The sequence below is a fragment of the Mustela lutreola genome, chromosome 1, assembly GCF_030435805.1.
Source record: "Mustela lutreola isolate mMusLut2 chromosome 1, mMusLut2.pri, whole genome shotgun sequence".
In the NCBI taxonomy this organism is placed as follows: domain Eukaryota; kingdom Metazoa; phylum Chordata; class Mammalia; order Carnivora; family Mustelidae; genus Mustela; species Mustela lutreola.
In genome coordinates this window covers 269865839-269888277 of record NC_081290.1, presented here as the reverse complement: position 1 = coordinate 269888277, position 22439 = coordinate 269865839, and the positions used below count along the sequence as shown (strand labels likewise).

The 22439-nt window shown below is 49.3% G+C and overlaps 1 protein-coding gene across 1 annotated transcript in view; it reads right to left on the bottom strand.

The window, feature by feature from the left end:
* Positions 1 to 214: 214 nt before the first annotated feature.
* ACCSL (1-aminocyclopropane-1-carboxylate synthase homolog (inactive) like) overlaps positions 215 to 22439 on the bottom strand; it is a 79739-nt gene continuing 57514 nt past the window's right edge. The window contains exons 2-15 of the mRNA XM_059140348.1: positions 9975 to 10531; positions 8676 to 8735; positions 8153 to 8223; positions 7700 to 7769; positions 7384 to 7450; positions 6126 to 6223; positions 5788 to 5865; positions 5250 to 5350; positions 4102 to 4191; positions 3295 to 3340; positions 3060 to 3201; positions 1627 to 1769; positions 1386 to 1539; positions 215 to 609 (exon numbers count right to left, since the gene is read on the bottom strand). Of these exons, the coding sequence (XP_058996331.1) occupies positions 527 to 609; positions 1386 to 1539; positions 1627 to 1769; positions 3060 to 3201; positions 3295 to 3340; positions 4102 to 4191; positions 5250 to 5350; positions 5788 to 5865; positions 6126 to 6223; positions 7384 to 7450; positions 7700 to 7769; positions 8153 to 8223; positions 8676 to 8735; positions 9975 to 10496 (1725 nt within the window). The 5' untranslated portion in view covers positions 10497 to 10531 and the 3' untranslated portion in view covers positions 215 to 526. The remainder of the gene's footprint in view (positions 610 to 1385; positions 1540 to 1626; positions 1770 to 3059; positions 3202 to 3294; positions 3341 to 4101; positions 4192 to 5249; positions 5351 to 5787; positions 5866 to 6125; positions 6224 to 7383; positions 7451 to 7699; positions 7770 to 8152; positions 8224 to 8675; positions 8736 to 9974; positions 10532 to 22439) is intronic.

Here is a 22439-nt window from a genome sequence, read left to right as displayed (position 1 = left end):
GAGATATAGATAGATAGATAGATAGATAGATATACCCTAAAGAATCAGGATTTGCTGTAATACTGCTTTTTGATTTTTCCTTGGACAGTACTCTTCACATGCAACTTGCCTTAGAATTTAAAAGAGACCCCCCCCAAAAAAAAAATCTCCCAGAGTTGACACAAATGAGTGTAAAGAAAGAAAACAAGCCTAGAATTTGAAAGAACATGAAATTTATTAGATGCAGCCTACAAAAATAAAACCACCAAAATCAGGACCCAGCAAGGCCCCACCCCAATCCCCATAAAAACATTTCACATACACCTGTGATGGCTAGCAAAGATGAAAAAGATGCAAAGATTCCAAAGCAGCAGATGCTCAGCTGGAGAAGGTTGATGACGGGGTCAGAGGAGCCCGTTCCTGGAGGAGCCCATGGGTGGCTCAGTCACAGCACCAGGTGCAAACCCCTGCTTTTGGCCCGGTGGCCGCCGTCAGGGGATCCCTGAGCAGGTGCCTGGCTGCAGCCTCTGGGTGGGAGGCCGACCGCTTACTCTCTCTGTGTGCTCTCCAGCTGCTTCACTCTCAGATGCTGCTTCTGCTCCTCCAGCACCTGGTAGAACCGGTACATGGCTGGAGGGTCCAAACAGGGACAGAGACACAAAAATTTAGTGAGTTTGCAGGTGGGTCCCAGACATCCCCAGATCCTGGCAGACCACTGCAGAGTGCCTTGCTCAGGGATGTTGAAGTTCAGCCTCCCTTCTTGAGGATGGATTTCCGGCTCCAGCCGCTCTCATTAAGCTGCACTACCCCACCATCTGCCTGCCGGACACCTGCAGCTCTACATCAAATCCAGGAACCTGGCTCATGCCCTTGACCTCATCGGGTTTTCTATCTGCCTCTCTTTGCTTAGTCCATTCTCCAAAAGGTATTTCGGTGACATAAATGTTCTCTCGTTAACGGTTCTGTTCCCAGAGATAGAACAGTATCCAGTATGTGGCAAGATGCAACAGAAAATTGGCAAAATGAAGGTCGGAGTCTCCATAACCTTCAGAGGAGAATCTGAACTCCACAGGAGAACATACAGGGACCCCCAAGGTCTTCTACTGGTCTATCTCCCCGGCCATACACCACTAGTCCCACAAGGGCAGTATACCACTTCTTTGTGGGTAGTCCCAATGCCCCACTCCAGACAGGCACAGAACAGACACCCAAAGGGTGCGGTGTTCGAGTGCCTCTCGGTTCCTGTTTGCAAAGGAGCTCAAAGACATGAAAGTAGATGCTACAGCCAGGCTGGCGCTACAGGCTGCTAAAGGCCCCAAAAGAGGGAAAATCCAGGAATTGGGCAATAGAGGAACTGATGGAGCATCTTTGAAGGATGCCACGATCTTGAGGTTGGGACCACTCACCTTGTTTTAGCCGGAGGGGCTTATCCGCAAAGACAATGCGGAACCAGCCAGGCTCCTTACATGTGTAGGTCTTGCCGCGGGACAACATCAGCTTGTTGTCCAGAAAGCGGTGATGCAGCAGCAGCTCTTCCTCAAAGGTGCACGGATCCAGGTACTAGGGAAGGCCGAAGGACAGAGCTGAGCTGAAGACGCACCAGGCAGCTCCGCCCCAGAATACCGGGGCCTCGTTCCCACAGCTCACCACTTGCAAGTTGATCCAGATGTAGAGGCCAGAGCCACGGTTGAGAAAAGGGATCCCCAGTGCCTTCAGCTTCTTAGTAATGTATCTGTGAGCTTTCTGCAGCCTGGAGCGGTAAGTGGGCAGGTACACTGTGTCAATCCATTCTGGACGGGTCGGGGAAGAGAGCTGTCAGGGCTCTGGTAGCGGAAATCTGCCAGCAGGAGCCTTATCAGATGCTCCCTCCTTGGGATTTCTATCCAAGCCAGACTCTGGGTTCTTTCTGGGCTGAGGATAGCCATACCCAGCACACCTTCTCAGTAGGTCAGTAGGAATGTTCCACTTGGCTTGACATCCCTGACACAGAATCAGAGTCCCCCAGAAGGGGGACAATGAAGAAAGTAGATGTTCTGTTGCCAACTGGGGAGATATTCGGAGGCTCATGCAGTGGACTTGGAGAAACCTAGATATGCTGGGGGGTGGGGGGTTCTTTACCCAGTTGTTCTTAGCACTGGTAGCACATTAGAACCTCTTGGGGAGCTTTTAAAAGTCCCAATGCCCAGCTTATACCTGCAGATCAAAACCGGAATCTTTGGGGATAGAGCCCACGTATCAGTATTTAAGCTCCCCAGATAAGTCCCAGGTGCCCAAGGTGGAGAACTTGTGTCCAAGGGACCAAGAACCTGGTTTCTGCCACATATCAAAGGGCCTGGCACCACGCATGGGGCCATCTGGTTGGACTTCTCTTAGCCACCCTGCCAAAGCTGAAAGCAAATTGCCTCTAAAACAGATTATCAAATTACATTAATTTGTATCATTATATCCCAGCTTTTAATTTAAACCCTCCAGCCTGGCATCCGCTCTGTTATAGGGAATTAAAGAAAGGGGGCCTTATCTAAGTTTGGGTGATGGCATTAAACAAATGAGGTGGGAGGGGGAGGTTTCCTCTGAAGCCAGGATTCACTTGTGATCCATGGAGGAAATTGAATCCAGGTGCCATAGGTCTAGCCACACCAGCTTGCCCAAATGGTAGCTCTCCTTTGGCCACCTTGGAAGATGAGGTCTTCAAGGAATTGTGGCATTTGGGGTCATCTTTGCCCAAAGCAAGCAGGGTATTGGGGAGGGAAAATTGACCTTTTCATTGGGTTTCTGTCTTTCAAGCCTTAGAGAACAATTTGCCTCTGCCCTTTCCAGGCAGAGCTCGAGCTCCCAGGCAGCCAAACACGAAAGCCCATCTGTGTTTTAGACCAGCAGCTCCGCCTTCCCCCTCTGCCCTAGTGCACAAGCCTAGCAGCATCCCGCCCGCTTTCAAACTTCCTGTCCTGCCACCATTAAGCCCAAGTCCGCGAACAGGTTCTTGGTGGACTAGAGGTATGTCAGTGGCCCAAGAAGACCCAGGAACTCCCCCATGGCCATGATGCCTAGCCATGATCCCAGCCCAGGATGGGACTCATTACCTTGGTCCTGAAGCAGCCGGCACAGCTTGTACTGGGCAATGCCGGAGATACCATGGAGATAGCCAAAAGAGCTCACAGCAGAGGCCACCTCCTTGTTGTGCGTGTAAAGAACACCAAAGCGGAAGCCAGAGATGCCAAAATCCTAGAGGAAAAGAGGTAAGGGAAGGAGTGCCTGGTTTGCCCATCTCCTGGCCCCCTTTCCTTTTCTACCCAAGGACAGGAAGCTGGAGCTCACCTTACTGGTGCCCCAGATCACATGGGTCCTGTTGGGGTCAGGCAAACTGGAGAGGAGATGGTACAATCAAGGTTATGAACTACTGAAAGGATGAAGACTTGAGGTCAATGAGGACAAGAGAGGAAAACGGATTTGAGGTCCTGCCTAGAAATAAGAGCCTCTGGGGCCCAAAGTTCAAGAAACAGTTGCCCCAGTTAACAGCCAGGGAGTCAGCAAAAGGTATCCTTGGGGAACTAGATGGAAGAGCTCCTGAGTGCCCACTGAATGAAGTCTGGCCCCCTTGGCCTGACTCATGACCTTCCTGCTGCTGGTCCAAAGCCACCTTCCTAGCAATGAGCTCTTCACACACGTGGGCCACGCACCATTTTTAAAATGTGTTCACCTATTTCTAACTGCCCCACTTTGGGTAAAACTGTACGTTCTGCCAGGCATGGCCTTGGCCTTGCTTTAGCTGCTGGGATCCTATCTTAAGGCCACACGCTACCCTTAAGAAAGTGTTCTATTTCTCTTCTTTCCCTATGCACTACTTATCAAGAAATTCCTACCCTGACCTTCTGTGGGGTTTTATGTAGACTTTTGACAGTGTGCTTTCTACCTTACCTTCAAAGTTATCTCATGTACAAAACAGTATTGCAAAAAGATACTTAGGAGGAAAGAGGATGCTTTGGTCATTTCCACACTCCCGGAGGCACTTAGCTCCAGTTCCTAGTACACAGCCAATCAAGAATATGGCCCATGAACGCACCCTGCAAAAGCAGGAACTTCATGGCTCACATTCCCACCTCCAGAAGAGGCCAACAAACTCACCTTTCCATGCTCAGAACGCTGTGGAATGTGACAGCGTCGTCAAACACAGACAGCATGTAAATCTCATCTATAATCACATGGAGGTTGTACCTGCAGGTTGGGCCAAAGAGGGAGAACATTATCTAGGTTCTCTCCCATCTCCAGTCCCTTTCTTTCATGGGCTTCTCTGGAGACAGTTCACATGCTGCTCCCACAGCGCATCCAACCCTTCCAAGGGACACAGTAACATATAAGGAGGGTACACCAGAAGGGGGGCGTCTTCAGACCTGGCTTAGAGGTAAGAAGGAAGAGGACCCAAAGACAGTCAAGAGAACATCTAATCCTTCAGCCGTCAAGCAGAGACCAATGCAATGCAGAGGGCTCTGTGTCCCCAAGAGTTTTACATCTAGTATAATCAGGAGCTCCCACCTGGGGGCCGATTGGACAGTGGCCTTCAGCGGGCTAAGTGCTAGTACAAATCACCCTGCTTCTTCTCCCAACAACCCTCCCAAGCAGAGCTGGTATCTCCACTGCACGGATGAAGAAACCATTTCTGTGACAAAGTGAGTGCCTCAATTAGCAGGTGCTCGAGCTTGGATCTGATCCTAGTTCTGTCAGATTCCAGCCCACACACTTCCAGGTTCTTCCTCTTGTCCTCATGCTGTGCCATGAATTGGTCTGGACTAGAGTTATGACATTTGCGTAAGTGTGATTCTTCTAGAAAATGGGAGATTAGCACCCCTAACAAATAGGGCTATTTCAGGACTCCAGAGAAAACCGATGGTAACATGTTCGTGAAAAGGGGACACGAGGGTTCTCTGGGGACACGTCTTCACCCCACAAGGTCTGAGAGTCTGGCTTCCTCGGTGCTTCAGGCCAAGTAGATGGGAAAGGGATGCTGGGAGAAAGTGGTTACATGACAAAAAGAGGAAAAACAACAAACCAGATTACAATTGTTATGTGGGTGTCTGTACCGGGTGGGGGACAGGGGAGCAAGGCAAAAAATGTTTGGTTGAAGCATGTGGATGCATTTTCTTCCACTTCAATTTCAGTGAGTATCATGCAGTAAGAATATTGGGATAGATTACATCTGGTTCCAGCTTCCTGGCCATGAGTGATAGGAACCCTGTTCAGGGACTTCGTCTAGTCCCAAGGACTGGAACCCCCACCTCTTGGCAAATCCCAGGCATTCTTCCAGTAAGTCTCGGGAGTAGACGTCTCCGAGGGGATTCTGAGGGTTGATTAGTATGAGGCCTCTCACCTTTTTCCCCTAAGAAAAAAACCAAAACCAAACCAAAAAACCAACAAAACCACCAAAGCCCCCAAATAAACAAAACCCCCAAAAAACATCACTGAGGTGAACCCAACAGGTCCTTCACTTCTACCTCAGGTTCAGCTGAAGGTCAAGTCAGGATACCTAGTTTTGGGCACCTCCCCGAGGCGTCTAGCTGGGATCTCAGCAGCTTAGGATCTGCAGCACGCAGCTCCCTTACTGCCCACACAGAGCGGGGCAAGGAGGCGCTCTGGGGTCGGCCCCCAGAGACAGGGCTCAGGGCTCAGAGCTCCTAGAGGGACATGCCCCTGGGATACCCCCTCCTCCGAAGAAGGAGCCTACAACACCTCGGTGAGAACGTGGTCCTGGGTCTCAGTACTCAGCCCCTCTCAGGGGCAGCAGCACCCACCGCGAAGACATGGGTCCCTCCTTACTGCAAGGGTCGACTCGAGCAGAGCTCGCTCTAACTTGTCCACGGTGAGCTGGAACGGACAGGGGTTCGCATCCGTGCTCTGGAAGACAGACACTGCCTGAGCACTGCCTACCTGAATGCTTCCAAGCACCGGTCCCTCGCTCCTCTACACACCGCACAATCCCTCATTCTCAGGGCTGCCGTCCCTCATGCCCTCTTTGCCCTAATTTCTCCATTCTCCACCCCCCACCATCACTTATAGGGGAGGAGAGAGAGGTCCCCTACACCTTCCAAATGCCCTTGGAACATTCCATTGCCTGGTGGGGAGGGGCTGAGCAGGGGAAGGGGCCCCATTCTGACCTCGCTGTCCAGGTGGACAGGAATCAGCTCAATTTTCGAATACAGGCCGGAACTAAAGACGAAGCCGCCATAGAAGGGGGTGGGGGTCAGAAAGGCCTCTGGAAGCGCAGGGAGACAATGCCATCAGTCCGGGGGCTCTTGGTGGGAAACTGCCAGCCACCCCCCTCCCCAGACCAGAAGCAACACTACAGACAGAGGTTAGTTTGGCAATCTCCCCCACATGGGAGTTAATTTTTGGCCTCTAGCTCTGTAAAGGTTACATTTTTTTTTTTAAAGATTTTTTATTTCTTCATGTAACAGAGAGAGATCACAAGTAGGCAGAGAAGCAGGCAGAGAGAGAGGAGGAAGCAGGCTCCCTGCTGTGCAGAGAGTCCGATGTGGGGCTCAATCCCAGGACCCCGAGATCATGACCTGAGCCGAAGGCAGAGGATTAACCCACTGAGCCACCCAGGCGCCCCAAGGTTACATTCTTATAAACATTATTCAGGGAACACTGGGGAAGGAGAGGGGAAGAATATTGCTAGGAATGGCTCGGAATCCAGGTTAAAAACCCAAACCAGCTTGCTAGCGGGTGGAGCCCTAGTCATCCAGCAAATCTTCCCAGCTCCTGTCCAACCATGAGAGGCTGAGGTCCGTGCCCAGAGAGGGCGCTCATCTCTCTGCATGGCTTCGGCTACCTGCCTCTGATGAGCCCCTGGGTTCTTTCCTTCCCTTTCTTTTGGCCTCATGGAGGAGTTAACCAAGGACATACTCCTTTGAGAGAAACTGGCCATCAGGGTAACTTCCTTCTACGGATCCAGAGCTAAGATCGGAGGCTCTCGCTCTGGTGTCAGGAGGGAGACTGGGAACACATCCCTCGGCCTTATTTGATCTAAAATGAATTTGCCCCTCTTTTATTTATTTATTTATTTTTGGCAAGGGAGATAGGAGTTAGGAAATCTAACTGGCCTAGGCTAGTTTACCAGGGCTCTCCGTACTGGGGTTGAGTCCAGAAGCCCAGCCAGTAATATATGGAGTTGGCTCCAATTCTCACTCTTTCTGAGGCACACCTCCTTGAGGACTGTCCCATATTTTCCTTCCATATTAAATGGGGACCCAAATCCATCCCTCCTATGGAAATAGTAGGAAGATGTTCGAATCGGGCTAGAAGTTCCAGCACATCCGGGGAAAGGCCTTTGAGTCAAGATATCCTTCTTTCCCTAAGGTCCAATGCCCATGAGTGCTATTTCCTGAGGGAAAGCAGAGTCCATTGACTTACCTCCTGGATCACACAGAACCATGGCTAGTGTGGAGAATACGGAGGAGCAGCCATTTAGAACAACTACCTGAAGATGCACAGAAGGCAGAAGTCAAAAGCCAAACCCCATGTAAGAAGGTCTGACCCCTTTGTCTCCCTCCCCTTAGGAGGAACAGGCAACAGGAACCTCCTCTTCCTCCAGGGGGTCTCCTCCAGGACCCACTGGCCTTGGCTCTGCCCTAGCCCTGAGGGTCTCTGCTGGTTCTAGAAAATGCAGGGAGTACCCCAAGAATATACCCTCTACCAGGGTGGCAGTGAGGCTGGGAAACGGACTCACATTTTCCGGATCGAGCTGAGCAGGTACCTTGCAATAGCAGGTCAGGAACCGGGCCACCTCCTCCCGCAGGCTGTGGGTAGACCCAGACAGACTTGGTGGTACCCAGACCCAGGGGCCTTGCCTTAGTCAACGTCTAGCCTACAGCTTTTTCCAAAGAGCAGGTCATCCAACCTCCTGTCACAGGGCTATCGACTGATGCTATAGACTCTCCAGGCGATGCAGACAATAGATGTGAGAGTTTGGACAAGAACTCAGGCCTTTTGAACTATAGGGCGGTGCTGTTTCTACTACATCAGGCTCCCTCCTGAGGAGGTTTCACTCTAGACATTTTCTAGAAGTTGTTACCCAAAGAAATAGGGAGGTAGCCAACCAAGAATCTGGTGCCCTGGGTCCTTGCCTTCCTGAGAACAGGTGTCTGGGGGCCACAAGACTGTAGATTTGGAAGTTGCTTACAATGGATGCCCGGACCAATCAGGATACTGCAGCAGGACATCCTCGATGACATTCATATCACTCTGACTCAACTGTTGACAAATAGAGCACGAGGACAGCCAGATCAGGAATGACCAACAGGCTCATCCTACCACTAGGATGCGTATGGGTATTTGCCCTACAACCTGGGGTCTTACAGAAGAGAATAGGGAGTCATGTCACATGCCCCTTCATGAATGGAGGCCCCAATCCTCTTGTCATAGGTTACACAAAGAGAATTCACTGAGGACTGTTGTTGGACGACCTCCCCAACCCTACACTTGGGTCAGAGCTCCCTTGGCAGCCTACCCACCATAGACCCAGCCAGAGCACATCCCTAAACACAGTAAGCTAGGAGGTCAGATGTGTTATTCTATAAGCTTTCCCCCCCACTCCCTTCCTTACACTCTTAAGTCACATTCATATATCTACCGCATGCTAAGAAAGATTCTAGAGGGGACTGAACCCGACAGTGGGTCCCAGCACAGCCCAAGACTTGGCTTACCCTTTCAGTCATCAGATCAAGGCAGAGCTTATTCTCACTGAGGCCAAGGTTAATGAAGCCCTGGAGATGGAAGGAACTGATCAGTCCACTTGCCCTGCCCTATAGGGACCTCCTAGAACATTCTAGTAAGCGCTCAACTTAGATTATTTCAAATGGAAATCTCACCGCCCCATGAGGCAGTTCACTCCATGTCTAACAACCTCAAGCATCAGAAAACTTGTCACAGACTCAGAAATCGTACAGCTTGCAATTTCCCCCTTTAGAGCCACACAGTGCTTATACACCAGAGAGCAGTCTCTGAGTTCCTATCACGTGTCATACCCTAGACCAAGTGCCTCATGCAGTGCCCTTACTTCTCACAACTCCTGAGGAAATGTTCGATTATGGTCCTCGCTTTAAAGAGAGTGAAGCTTAGAATGGTAGACTACCCCACCAGCCACAGGACATTGGTGGTGGACAGAACTCCATCTGCCTGACCCTAGGGCCTGTCTCATGCCCATCTCTGCTACTTCCACTTCCGTGTTGCTGGAGGAGATAAGGTTCTTCAGAGTCCAGTGGAGATGCTGGACTCAGCTGGTCCCCAGAGAAAGCAGATGGTCATTGACCATATCACTTAGCTAGAAACAGAAAAGAAGTAGAACTAGGGCTCTCCTCCATCATTTGGCTAGAAAGCTGCTGTGAACCTCTCCAGCTAGGAGCCTCTCATTGGCTCTCTAGCCTAACCTCCCCATCCTAACTCCTCACAGCTCTCATCACATCACTCACGTACCCTAATCTAGCCCATCCCTCCAAGCCCCTCCCATGGTAAAACTTCCACACCTGTAGTTCCTCTTACTTGAAAGACCGCCCCCCACCCCGGTCACCTCCATTGCATGACTGGCTGATTCAACTTTTAATACACCTCAGACCACCCAAGCGGGCCTCCCTTTACTTCTCTCAGGTTATTATTAATGTTCCTTTCTCCAGAGGCAGACTACATTCAGCACTAGACTCCCTTTGGCCAGGGCAGGTTGGCTGAGCGCAGTAACCACAGTGACCCCTAGTGGCCAAGAGCAAGGACTGAGGGAAAGCTTGCGGAGGAAGGGCAGGGAGGACCCAGGTAGGGCCCTTAACTTTCTGGGCACTGTCACCGTGCTTCTGCACCCATTACCTGATCTCTAAGATGATAATAGCATCTACTTCGTGGAGCTAGGGAGAGTGAGAGAGAGAGAGAGCCCAGGGTTCCGTAAATTCTAGTGATCAGGGCCCTCGAGGAGATGTACCTCCCGCCCCTCTACCCCCCAACCCCCGCATCCTCACCAAGGTGTTCTCGTCCTCATGGTATTTATCTCCTTGGTACATCTTGTAGTCCTGGAAGCTGGCCTGGTAGGAGGCAGAGATGTCGATCCCACGGCGGGACAGGTGCTGGCTGACAAATATTGCTTCAGGGTCATTCAGTTGGTAACCTGGCTGGGCAGGCTGCCTGGATGACTGGGCCCATTGCCATTGCCCGCCTCCAGCATCACCCTTCACATCCAGAGAAGGGCAGGACGGTTGGAGCCCTGGGCCATCCGTGGCCCCAGACTGTAGGAGGTTGACCAACTGGTACATTAGGTTGCCCAGGAGGGCTTCCTGCTCCCCGGGGGCCTGATAAGGCCTCTTATCCTCTGGCACCAGGTCCTGCTGCTGGTGCCTGGTGGCGAGCTGCCTCATATGCTTCTCGATGGCCTGCTTCAAGTGTAGCATCATCTCCATGGGCTGGGTGTGGACGCCCTGGTTTCCGAGGCCCTGACTGCCCATCTGACCCCAGGGCAGATGGACGGCATCTGATGGGTGACTCATGCTCTGGGTCTCGGCCTCAGCAGGCTGGCTGGAACCTGCGGAGAGAGGGAGAGACTGTGCAGTGCAGCAAAGGAGATGCTCTTCGACCCTCAGGTTCAGGCCTGATCTCAGGCTTCCCACCGCCTCCTCCGACTTCCACGCCTTGGGTACAGACCCCTGTCAGTGCAGGAAGAATTACCAACTCACTCAAGGGGCAATGCTTAAGTGTCCCTGAGCCCAGACACTGGAACACTGTACTCAAATGACATTAAAATGTGTTCTGAGAAAAAGCATCAGGGCCCACTTTGAGAAAAAGGGGAAACTCAACAGGTAGGCTCGGGAGTCTCCACCCTGTGCCTCAATTAGAGCAATTCCTGCTTTACTGGGTTCTAAGAAAAAGGGAGTTTGAAGACAGAAAGAGAGAGGGAAGGGGAGGGAGGAAGACAGAGAAGGAGGCACAGAGACAGAAAGGAAATAAAAAGCATGAGTAAATTATTCTGCTAGACTAGATGTTAGTAAACTCTGCCCAAGGACCAGATCCAGACACCTCTTCTTGCAAAGAAAGCTTTAATGGAAATACAGTCACATGTGCTTCTGTATCACCTCTGGCTGCTTTTATACCACAACGGCAGAGTGGAATAGGTGGGGCACAAACCATATGGCTCACAACGTCTAAAATATTCATTCTCTGGCCCTGTATGGACAAAGTTTGCCATCCCTTACTCGAGAACAACAGCCCTTCTTTTTTTCTCTTTTTACAAAGTTGGCCATACCAGATATTCAAAACTTGGCTTTTCCCTTCCTTCCTTGTGTCGCCTCCTTATAAATGCCTTTGACCTGCTCCCAGTGATGGCCACCTTAGACTATCATCCCTACAAACCACGGGCGTGCTACGTGGCCCTTGAACTTCAGACTTCACCAGGATCATCCAGAGGACTTCTAAAGGACAGGGGTGGAGAGGCCTCATTGCCAGACTTTCGTTCTGTAGGTGTGGGCTGGGAATTTTCAGTTCTAACAAGTTCCTGAGACTCTACTTTGAGAACTTCTACCTATTCAAACCAAACTTTCCTCTGAAGAGAAGTCAAAATGATGGGGAGGACCTAAGAAACACCTTTTTAAAGTCTCAAAGTATCCAAATACTGGACACTCTGCCCAATGTCTTCCAACCATGTCCCATCAGCCCGTGAGAGCCCCAGAGCCACGAGTAACTTCCCCCAGAGGACAATACTGTTCCTCGTTCAGGATCTCCCCGGCTCAGCCTTCATCACGATACTGTTAGCACCGTGCCTGGCACATATGTAAAAACGAATAGGAGAGGCCCAACCACAGGGATGTTGCCAAGTCCATGAGGAGAGGAGCCATCACTAAGGACTTGGCGAGAGGAGATGGAATGATGACCAGGTGCAACCACGGACAAAGTCATGCCAAGTCTTGACTTAGGGCGCCAACCTCTCAGCAGCAGTCAGTGCTACGAAGAACTTCCCTCACCAGAATCAGGAACATGCATGCTATTTAGAAAGAACTAGAACCAGCATAAACCCTCATGTCTAGACTCACCTAGACTCTGCTCTAGCCCAAATTCCCTCCTTTAAAAGTAGGAAAGTCGGGGCGCCTGGGTGGCTCAGTGGGTTAAAGCCTCTGCCTTCAGTTCGAGTCATGGTCCTGGGGTCCTGGGATTGAGCCCCATGTTGGGCTCTCTGCTCCGCAGGGAGCCTGCTTTCTCTCCTCTCTCTGCCTGCCTCTCTGCCTATTTGTGATTTCTCTCTGTCAAATAAATAAAATCTTTAAAAAAAAAAAAAAAGTAGGAAAGTCATGTGAATGGGGCTCTCCACCCTGCAGGTAAGCAGGTCACACTGTCCTTCCGGATACAGACATCCCCCTGATGTAGGAGGGTTCAACTTATGATTCTTTTTTCCTTTACAACGTGCGAAAATGATATGCATTCAGTAGAAACTGTACTTGGAATTTGGAATTTGAAGTTTTTCCTGGGCCAGGGATACGCGATACGACCCTCTCTCTCTCGTGATGCTGGACACCAGCCATGAGCTGCAGCTCCCAGTCAGCCCCGCGACCACGAAGGTCAACAACCGGCTTGCAACTATCCAGGACCCAGACAACCCTTCCGCTTCTCACCTTCAGTACAGTATTCAGTAAGTCATAGGAGATATTCAACACTTTATTATATAATAGACTGTTAGAGGACTTTGCCCCGGTGTAGGTTAATATGAGTGTTCTAAGCATATTTAAGGTAGGTTGGGCTACACTGTGATGTTCAGTAGTTTAGGTGTGTTAATTAAATGCATTTTCAACTTGTAATGGGTTCATCATTACATAACCCCTCATAAGTCAAGAGAGATCTATACCTGGAAAGCACAGAGGGGTAGTTAAGGGTCAAGAGGGATTCCTGTGGCTTTGCCTTCCAAAAAGTGGTGCCTGTCATCTCTGCTGGCCCTGAGGAGTGCTGGTGGGAAGGGCCACAATGGCGGACAAGATCTCTTTTCAATGGAAAAGAAGTTAGCAATGGGAGGAAAGCGGGGGTGGGGGGGGCTGCTTTCTTCCAGGTCCGGACTCTCACATATTGAGAGTCTTGATCTGTGTCATCTTAATAACAAAAATAAAAGATCTCACAGCTCTGTAGTGTCTACTAGACCAGCGCGCGGCCCCAGAATTTAAGCAATAATCCCAGTTCCGGTTGGATTAGGAGCTGTCTTGGACTTCTTGCCCTGAGAGTCCTTGATGTTACCAAAGTTCCACGATTCTGCCCCATCTACCCATCTCAGCTGGGGACTCTAGGACCAAAGAAAACAGCAATCAGGATGCTGCTGACGGAACAGGCTTATGGAACAACAAACAGGTGCCAAGGCAAGTACCTGAAAGAAGTGTATTTTCTTGGAAACATGTATTTTCTAGTAAGGAAGTGAGAATGTGGCAAGGCCAGGAGGAAACCTGGCAGTTAAGCCTCTACGAAGATTTGTCTTTTCTCTAGGAAAAATCTATTGTGAAAGATGTTGGCCCACAAAGGCAATAATGTCCCTAAATTGTCTGTTGTTTAGGTAAACCAACCCTTTCCTCAAGTCCTCTTACACGTACCCTTGGTTTCAATATTCCCCAGCTTCCAACCATCTACCTGTTAAGTCACACTCTGGGGCACCTTCTAGAACAGCTAGAAGCTGTGTCTCAGAACCAGCCCAGTGGATAGCAACAGCCCTCTATAAAGGCTGACAAACAGTAGAAGCTGAGAAGGGGTGAACGTGTGAAATGAGCTAGGAGCAAGCTGGTCTCTGGTTCGTTTGCAATGCTAGCAAATGGGTATACCCTTTCTGGAAGGAAACTTTTGCTGTCACTCTTCCTAGTACCCTACAAGCTTTTCCAGCTCTGTCTTGCCCTCCAACCTTCATTTACTTTGCCATATACCAGCCTCCCCTGCATCCCAGTCCTCTGACCTAATTCAGGTATGTCCTTCTTATTATGGTAAGTAGGATAAGGACTATAGAGTCTCCTTTACGTGCTGGGAAAGCAAGGTGTGGAGAAAATACAGCCACTCAACACAAGCCGCAAAACTAAAATCTCAGGTAAAAACAGCCTTGAAGATCCTAGGTTCTATTTTAGAGTTCCTGCTCGGCTATTGTAGCATGTGGCAAGAATTACCTCCCCTGTCTGGGCATCAGTTTCTCAATATGTAAGATAAAAAGATGCCTCAATTCAAGGTGAGAAAACTGAAGCTTAACAACGATGAGTCACTTCCACGGTCCCACAGGAGAGCCAGGATTTTAAACCTCAGACCTCCCACTTGAGCCCAGAAGTTCTGGGAATGAGAGTAAGCTGGCTGAAAACCAGTCCTGGCATGGACAGCTGCTGGGCTTCACGACACCATGCCCAGGAGATCTCAATTTTTGGAGTTGGATTAACTTTATCCAACAAACTTGTCCTCCTGTATTGTTCGTGACTCCGATTCTCTGGGCAGAAGCTGGTAAATACTCTGGAAGTGGATCTCAGAGGATCACTTTTCAAATACAGTGTCCAGAACACAAAATCCAGACACACGAGCAAACAGCATGAGGTGAGCCCAGGGCAGACAACAGAAAGACTGACTGGACTCCAGTTAATAAGAGTAGATTGTAACATTATTGCTTTTCTCTGCAAGGAGATAAAAACCCAAGTCTGAAAATCGGCAGATTGGAAATTATTTTCTTCCAAATCTGTCCCTTTGGTCGTCAATTCTAGAGGTTAAAATGCAACGACCAAAAGTGAAAAGCCTCAACGTAAGGGTTTATCATCATACTAGATCTCGGTAAAGAGAAAATTCATAACCTGGAAGAAGAGCCTGAAGAAACTTTCTAGAATGTGACGTGAAAGATACAAAGGAAAGTTAAGAGAAGCTATGAGAAGATCTAAAATATACATATACATATTCATTCGGAGTCCCAAAGGAAGAGAAAAATGGAGCAGAAGCAATCTGAATAAGATGTTTTATCAGTGCCAAATAATCAGACACCAAAGCATGGATTCAAGAAGCCCAACAAATGCAAATTAGAATAAAGAAATCTACATATATACATACATATATATGTATATAGACATATATATATTTAGGATAATTATATATATATATATATATATATATATATATATATATTACAAAAAGCAAACATCTCAAAAGCAGCCAAGAAAAAAAAGTTACCCTTAAAGGAATAACAGACCAGAAGCTAACTTCAGCCAACAGTGGAAACCTGAAACAATGAAATGTTATTTTCAATATACAGAAAGAAAATAGCTCCCAACCTAGAATCCCACAGCCATCAAAACATCAATGTTTCATTAGGCGGTACCAATTCCTCCCCCTGGAAGAACTGGGTTTGTGTGCAGGGTAGCACTAATCCACACAAGTAGGTTTGCCTTTAAAAACTTCAAGGCCAACTGAGTGAAAGAAACCAGACACAGTACATATTGTACAGTTCTACTTATAGAATGAGCAAAAGTAATCAAGAGTGATAAAAATCAGAACAGTGGTTGCCCGGGGAGAGAGCTGGGAAACTGACTATAATGGGGTGCAGGGAACTTTCTGGGGAGATGACGTGATCTAGATCTCAACGAGGTGGTGGTGACAGGGCCATCACCATTTGTCATAGTGTCAAACTGGACACTTAGGAATTTTACTATATATAGGAATTGGGTTTTTTAAATGCAGCTGGGCTAAATGAAGACTCTTTTAGGCTATAAATAGCAAAGTGAAGTTTGTTTCCAATGCAAGCCCATGGAGTGGAAAGACCAATATGGGGGCAGGTGCCAAGTACACAAGAGCATATTTACATCATTATTTATAGTAGGAAAAAAAGAAAAAAGAAGGATCAATTCTCCAAAAAAAAAAAAAAAAAGGCACATATAGAGAATGTTTAAGTCTGGATGAAATGGATAATTCAGTTTAAAAATGCTGTTTAGTAATCTTAATCCCAGATGAGAAAGTTGAAACGATTTACATAGAAGTTATCAAAGAACTAATTCCCTAAAAAAGTAACTGGCCCAGACATACTTATCAGAAACTCCAGGTATATTTAAAGGAATACATTGTTGCAGTGCTATTTAAACTATTCTAGAGAAAAACATCCTCATTCTATAATTAAATAATGGATCTGATAAATTTTATATGAAGAACTATGGCCCCATCTCCCCGATGATGAGATTATCGGTAATTGAAAGTGGAATAACTCAGCAAACAGAATCCGACAGCATCACAACATAATCTTGCAACGAAACAGGATCATTTGGAGAATGGCAGGATGGGTCAATCCTAGGATATAAATTAACTTTTCATTAACAGATCCCAGAGGGATCTGTTAGATCAAGTGATCCTATCCCTCTAGGATAAAAATCACTTGATCTGTAGACACTAAAAAGACATCTTACAAAAATCAGACACCCGTTCTTGACTTAGATGGTAGGATAAATGGAAACCTCTTTAACACTAGACACCTCTCAGCCAAAAAACCAGCCTCCTACTCAATCAGGAAACCTTGAAAGGTTGGAACTGCTGGGCAAAAGAAAAGCCCACCCATTGTCACTGTTAAATATCTAACATGGCACCAGGGGTCTCAGGTGAGCGTATTAGACAAGGAAAGAAACTAGAGTTAAAACAAGGGAATTTGGAGGTCTGTTATCTCCAGATTATTACTCTCTGCTTGCAAGACACTAGACAACTGGCAGACAATCTACAAGGGAATTTAGTGTAGTTAGAGAACAGAGGCCCAACTCCTGTTTCTGTTTAAATACAGGTTTATGGGAACACAGCCTGGATTGCACATAAATCCCAACCAGACTTTGGTACTAGACACTAGAACAGTATTTTCAAACCCGGGTCACTTACCTAGTGAGTGAGCCTAGCAACTGCCCAGCAGCCCTGGCCTCGTGCAGCATTTAACCCTAACCTCTGGGATGTAAGAATTATTCCCAGCCTTCAGATGGATCAACTAAGGGCATAATTTATTACAATCCACTGAATTTTACAAGGCCCTCCCCCAATATATCCAGAATAGGTATGAACGGTGTAAGCTGTTTGGGAAGACACAGAACCCTCTGAAACTCCAATATGATCAATGACAGCTGACCCTGATAGAGCATGGCCTTGAACCAGGCTCTGGCCTGGGTGACTTAATCCTCAAAACGACTGTTAGGAGAGTACCACCATTAGCTTCACTTTACAGATGAGAAAACAGAGGCCCCAAAGAAGGAGATAACTCACTCAAAGTAGGATGGGAAAGAGGAGCTTTAACCCCCAGTCTGCTAACCCTGGGCCCCAACTGCGCTCTTAACCATCCCTCCTCAAGGCCTCTTCCTGGAACCTGCGAATACCTTCAAAGCTTGGCGCTCAGTTGTGGGACTCCAGAAGCCCCCTAAGTCCATCAGTGGCCCTACCCCACCAGGGGATGAGGAGCCCCAGCTGACGCCCCGGCAATGTTCCGTCCAAAGCCCCTCTCCCGCTCCACATCCCATGGCTCCCCTGTCCCCACTACCCTACATTCGCCTTGTCTCTGTTTACACTCATTTCTTCTCCAGTCTAAAATCCCTATTGTGCCCCATAAAACTGTCCTTGACCGTCAGGGCTCAGAGACCTCTCCATCACCCTCCTCCTCTCACTAAGCTTGCTCTCGGCCTTGGGCCCCCGTGCTCTGCTTTTAAGTACAAGGTGGTTTCAAGGGCGATAATAAGATCCACCTTTTCCCTCCCAAGGGGATCTCCCCAGGCATTCCTTATTAACTACAATGGCCTTTCTTTGCATCTTCACAGAGAAAGGCTCAGCCAACGCCCATTCATGGAAGAGCCACGCACTGGAGCCACGGTTCTCAAACTCTGGAGGATTGGTACCCCCTGGAGAGCTATAAAAGAGCAGGAGGCTCTTGGAAGTAGGCTAAGGCCTGGGCCCAAGGAATAGCTCAAGGCTTCCAGGTGATTCAAGTACTACCAGCATTTGAGAACCACATCTCAATTAAGAACAAATGAGCTACTAGCTTTCCCCATCTGTGGAGAGGCCATGATGGAGAACCAAGGGGAATCGGGTTAACCTAGGACTGGAAGACAACTTGACAAAGACCCTGGGAATGACTGCCAGAAAGACGGGCCCCCATCCCCCAGCCTTACCTGACTGCATCATCTCGCCAGGTCTTTCAGATCTTCAGTGATTCCTGGTTAAAGGGGAGGTCATGAAACCTACCTCCTGGAAGGTGGTGCAAAGGCTGAGGGGGAGGATGTACACTAAATGGGAGGGCAGGAAGAACCACCACATAACTCTTCGAGTGAGCTTATCGCTTTCACTCCGGGCAGCTCCTGTCCCGCTTCCCCTGAGGGTCAACAAACAGAAACAAGGCCAAAAGCAGCCTGTGGTCTGAAAACACCCTGCCTTGTGACTGTTCTCCGACGTTAGTGGGTGTTTGTCTAATGCACAAATGCCTGGGTTCCACTAAGGGTGTCAACTCAGTAGGTCTGTAACTCGGCCCCATAGTCTACTTTCTAAAGCAAACATGGCAGGTCGCGATGGACAGCTCTTAGAGAGATGCTGCCCTAGCCAACTCCACGGTGAGAGGAAGCATGGGCTCTGGGTGGGCACCTCACCCCAGAGGACTGGGACCTCACCTATCCCCCAGCCTGGCCTGTGCTGATGGCCCATCCCTTCTGGGTGGCTCAGTGGATTGAAGCCTCTGCCTTCGGCTCAGGTCATGATCTCGGGGTCCTGGGATGGAGCCCCGCCGTCGGGCTCTCTGCTCAGCGGGGAGCCTGCTTCCTCCTCTCTCCCTCTGCCTGCCTCTCTGCCTACTTGTGATCTCTCTCTCTCTCTGTCAAATACATAGATAAAACCTTTAAAAAAAACTCACACACACAAAACTAAAACCAATTCACTAGGTACCTATTATGTACCCATACTGCATGTATTACACCCTATGTTAGACTGTGCTAGACCCTAAGACTCTTGGAATGAAAGAAAAGGTCCTTGGTTCCCGGAAGCCCCAGAATACCTCCCAGTGGAAAAGTCTGATCCCATCTTTCCTGGGCTCAAGATCCTCCCATGGCTCCCCTTCACCCCACAGGGATTATAAAGTCAAATATCTTCGGGGACACAACAGTAACAAACGCGCAAAGCTGGCTTAAGGCACAGGGTAGGCGGGGGAGGACATTGGCTAACTGCAGCGTGGATGACCTCCCTCGGTGCATTCAAATTCTTTTCTTTTTTTTTTTTAAGTAAGCACTTAAGTGAGCAAAATGTTTTGAGCAGACACTGTCAGCAACCCAGCCATCAATCTGTACCATCAGAATCCAAATTCCCTCATGTGGCATATCAAACTCTAGAATAATCAATCACAGACTACCTCCCTAATCTCATTCTTTGCACACCCCTCCCAGGCCCCCTGCTTGCAACGAGCCCAAATGCTGGCCCCCCTTAACTTGACCTGCATGCCATGACTTCTCATTGCCCCTTCATACCTACTGTTCCCTGCATCCACGAGCCCTTTCACAGACTCACCTGGTCAGCAGACCTCTGCTTCTCCTTCAAGTCTACACGGGTGCGTCACCTGCTCCAAGGAATGCTCCTCGCTGAATCCCCAGACAAGTTGAAGGGCCGGCGCCCTAGATCCCACGCACTTTACCCAAACTGAGGGTAGAAATTGCACAAGCCAGGCAGTGTCCCTCTGGGCCTTTGCGCCAGCTGGGCCTGCACGGCCCTGCCCCCAATGCCCAGTGGGCTCACTCTCTCACTGCCTTGTCCCTGCTCAAACGTCACCTTCTCCCAGAGGCCTACTATGACCACCAACTTCGTTCCACAGCCCACAGCCTCCCTTACCACACCATGGTGCCTCCTCGCTCCATTCTACCTGCCATGTTTTTACAGCAATTTTCCCCTCCAAACGTACCATACATTTTATTACTCATTATATGCATTGTTTCTTTTCAGTCCCGCTAAAACATAAACTCCGTGAAGGCAAAGGTCTTCAATTATTTTGTTTACTGATGTTTCCCAAATACAAAGAACTGTGCTTGGCCCTTACTTCCTTAGGGAAGTAACATTAGTGGATGAATGAGTGGAGAGATGGTTGGATGTGTGGATGGATGGATGGATGGATGGACGGACGGAAGACTGAATACCCTAATGCAATTGTCTATGGTCTGGGTCTGCCTCTGCACTTAGCTTCTCTGGTTCTTCCATTGTTCCAAGGCACGGGGGCAGGGGCGCTGGTTCTTGGTTAGTGTTTGTTCAAGAGTCTTGACAATTTACCAGTAATTGAGATGGGATTGAGGGAATCAATGAACTGTAGGCATCAGGTGAATGTTGACAGTGGAATGAAGCCTTTCCCAGAGGAAAACCCTCATTTCCCAACAACATGGACATTGTGGGGCATCGCCCACAACTTGCCACAGCATGGGCCCCTCTCCAGGGGCCCCCACTTCGACCACAACAGCTGTAACGAGGACCCGCCAAGAGGGGGCGCTAAACCCTTATTTTCCTTCCTGGCACGGAACACAGGGCCGCCACCTCCACAGCTGCGGTGACGCTGGGGTGAGAGGAGGAGGGAGGGTGGGCGATGGGCCGTGCCCTCCGAGAGCCGCCAGGTGCCGTGCACGTAGTGTGCGCCGCGGAGCCTGGGCAAAGGGCACCTCAGGCACCGCGCTGGGGTGGGCCACGCGACCCCTTCTTACCCACCTGCAGCCCTGGGCTCTGAGGCTCTCCTGGGGTCTCCAGCTTGCAGACAGGAACCCTGGGCTCAGAGAGGTGGGTTGCCTTGGCCAATGGCACAAGACTAGAAAACATCAGTGGTGGGGTTAGAATCCAGATGGGGGGAGCACTGTTGTTCCCTCTCTCCACTCCTCCTCCTCCTCCCCAGCTCCTTTTGGCATCTCTGTTCCAGAAGCAAAAGCAAGAGTCTGAGTCCAGCATCTGACTTGGCCTAACTTAGAGGGCCCTGGGGTTCTCTTTCCACGTTGGGAGAGCAAGGAGGAAGACAGTGGGAGGTGGGGGAAGGCAGAGCTCTTCCCTCAAGGACCAGGCGCCGCTGTCCCACCACCTCCCCGCTTGTTGATTTCAGCTCCCGGAGTTCTGCAGTAGCCACTTGGCCACACACAGATCCACTTCAGAGAGAGGAGCCTGGTAGCCACAGAAATGAGGGCAGGACAGGGAGGGGACTGCAAATGGTCCCCTGACCCATCCGAGAGAAAGACAGCCATGGAACGCAGTCTCAGAAAGTTTGAGAAGACTTTGGCCTGTGCATCCTTGTGGCCAGAACCCAGGAGTCTGTAATGAGAGGCTCTCTTTGCTGACACGAGTCCAGAGCTGACATTCTGGGCTTCCCAGCAACCCAGTGAGGAAAGTATCCTTGGTCTTGCCTTATAAATGGGGAAACTGAGGCCCAGCCAGTTTTCCTCAACTTTGTCCAAGATGACTCCTCTTGAATTGGCCTGACTCCAGACATGTCTAAATCCAGGCCTAGTGTGTTCTCTTCCCAGATTTCTGGGCCACAGCACCTGTACCCTAACAGTCCTGGTAGGTTTGGCCTGGTCTCCAGGTTGTATGAGGTCACCTGGATTAGGGAAACTGAGGAGGAGGAATGCCATGATGTCTGGCCCACCCACCCCCTCTTCTTGTGGCAGGACCTGAGGCCAGTTCCCACATGGTTGCCTCCTGGGTCCTGTTCCCCAAAGGGCACACCTCCCCAAAGCCCCTCTGACTTCTCCAGCTCCTCAAGACAACAAAGACTGTCCCAGGTCCTGAGCAGCTGCCCACCCAGGGGTTCTGACCTTAGCACTCACACCTGACTGCATTGTGAAGACCTCGAAGAGAGAAACTCTTTGCTTATACCTCTCTTTAGCCTATGGGGGCTGAGTATACAGTAGGTGGCAAGTAACTGCATCATGTTTACTTGTTTATCATTTACATGGAAAAACACAGCCAAAAATCAGCTCTCTGTTTCTGAGAAACAGACAAACCTGGAAAATGACATTTGTGTCTTGTTGGACAACAGGAAGGAGCAAATTCACATTATTCATTCATTCACAAACATTTATTGAGCAACTGCCAGGTGCTAGACATGCTTCTCGATGCTAGTGACACAGAAGGCAACAGAACAGATACGACCCGCCGTGTTTACCGTCTACAGCAGGTGACAGAAAATGAACAACATAGATCAATAAATCTAGTTGCTGACTCTAAGTGCTACAAAGATCCAAGTTGGGGAGGGGATCCGGAGTGAAAGGGAATGCTATTTAGAGAGGGTAATTAAGCAAAGACCCACAGGGAGTGAGGGATCAATCCATGTGGATCTCTGGAGAACAGTGTTCCAGGCAGAGGGTATGGTGAGTGCAAAGGCCCTGAGGCTATATTTAAGGGAAGGACCTCGAAAGGTTTTGTGGACCTTGATAATAAGGACCTCGGGTTTTAATCTGAGCATGATGGGAAGACCGTAGAGATCTTCCAGAGCTGGTATG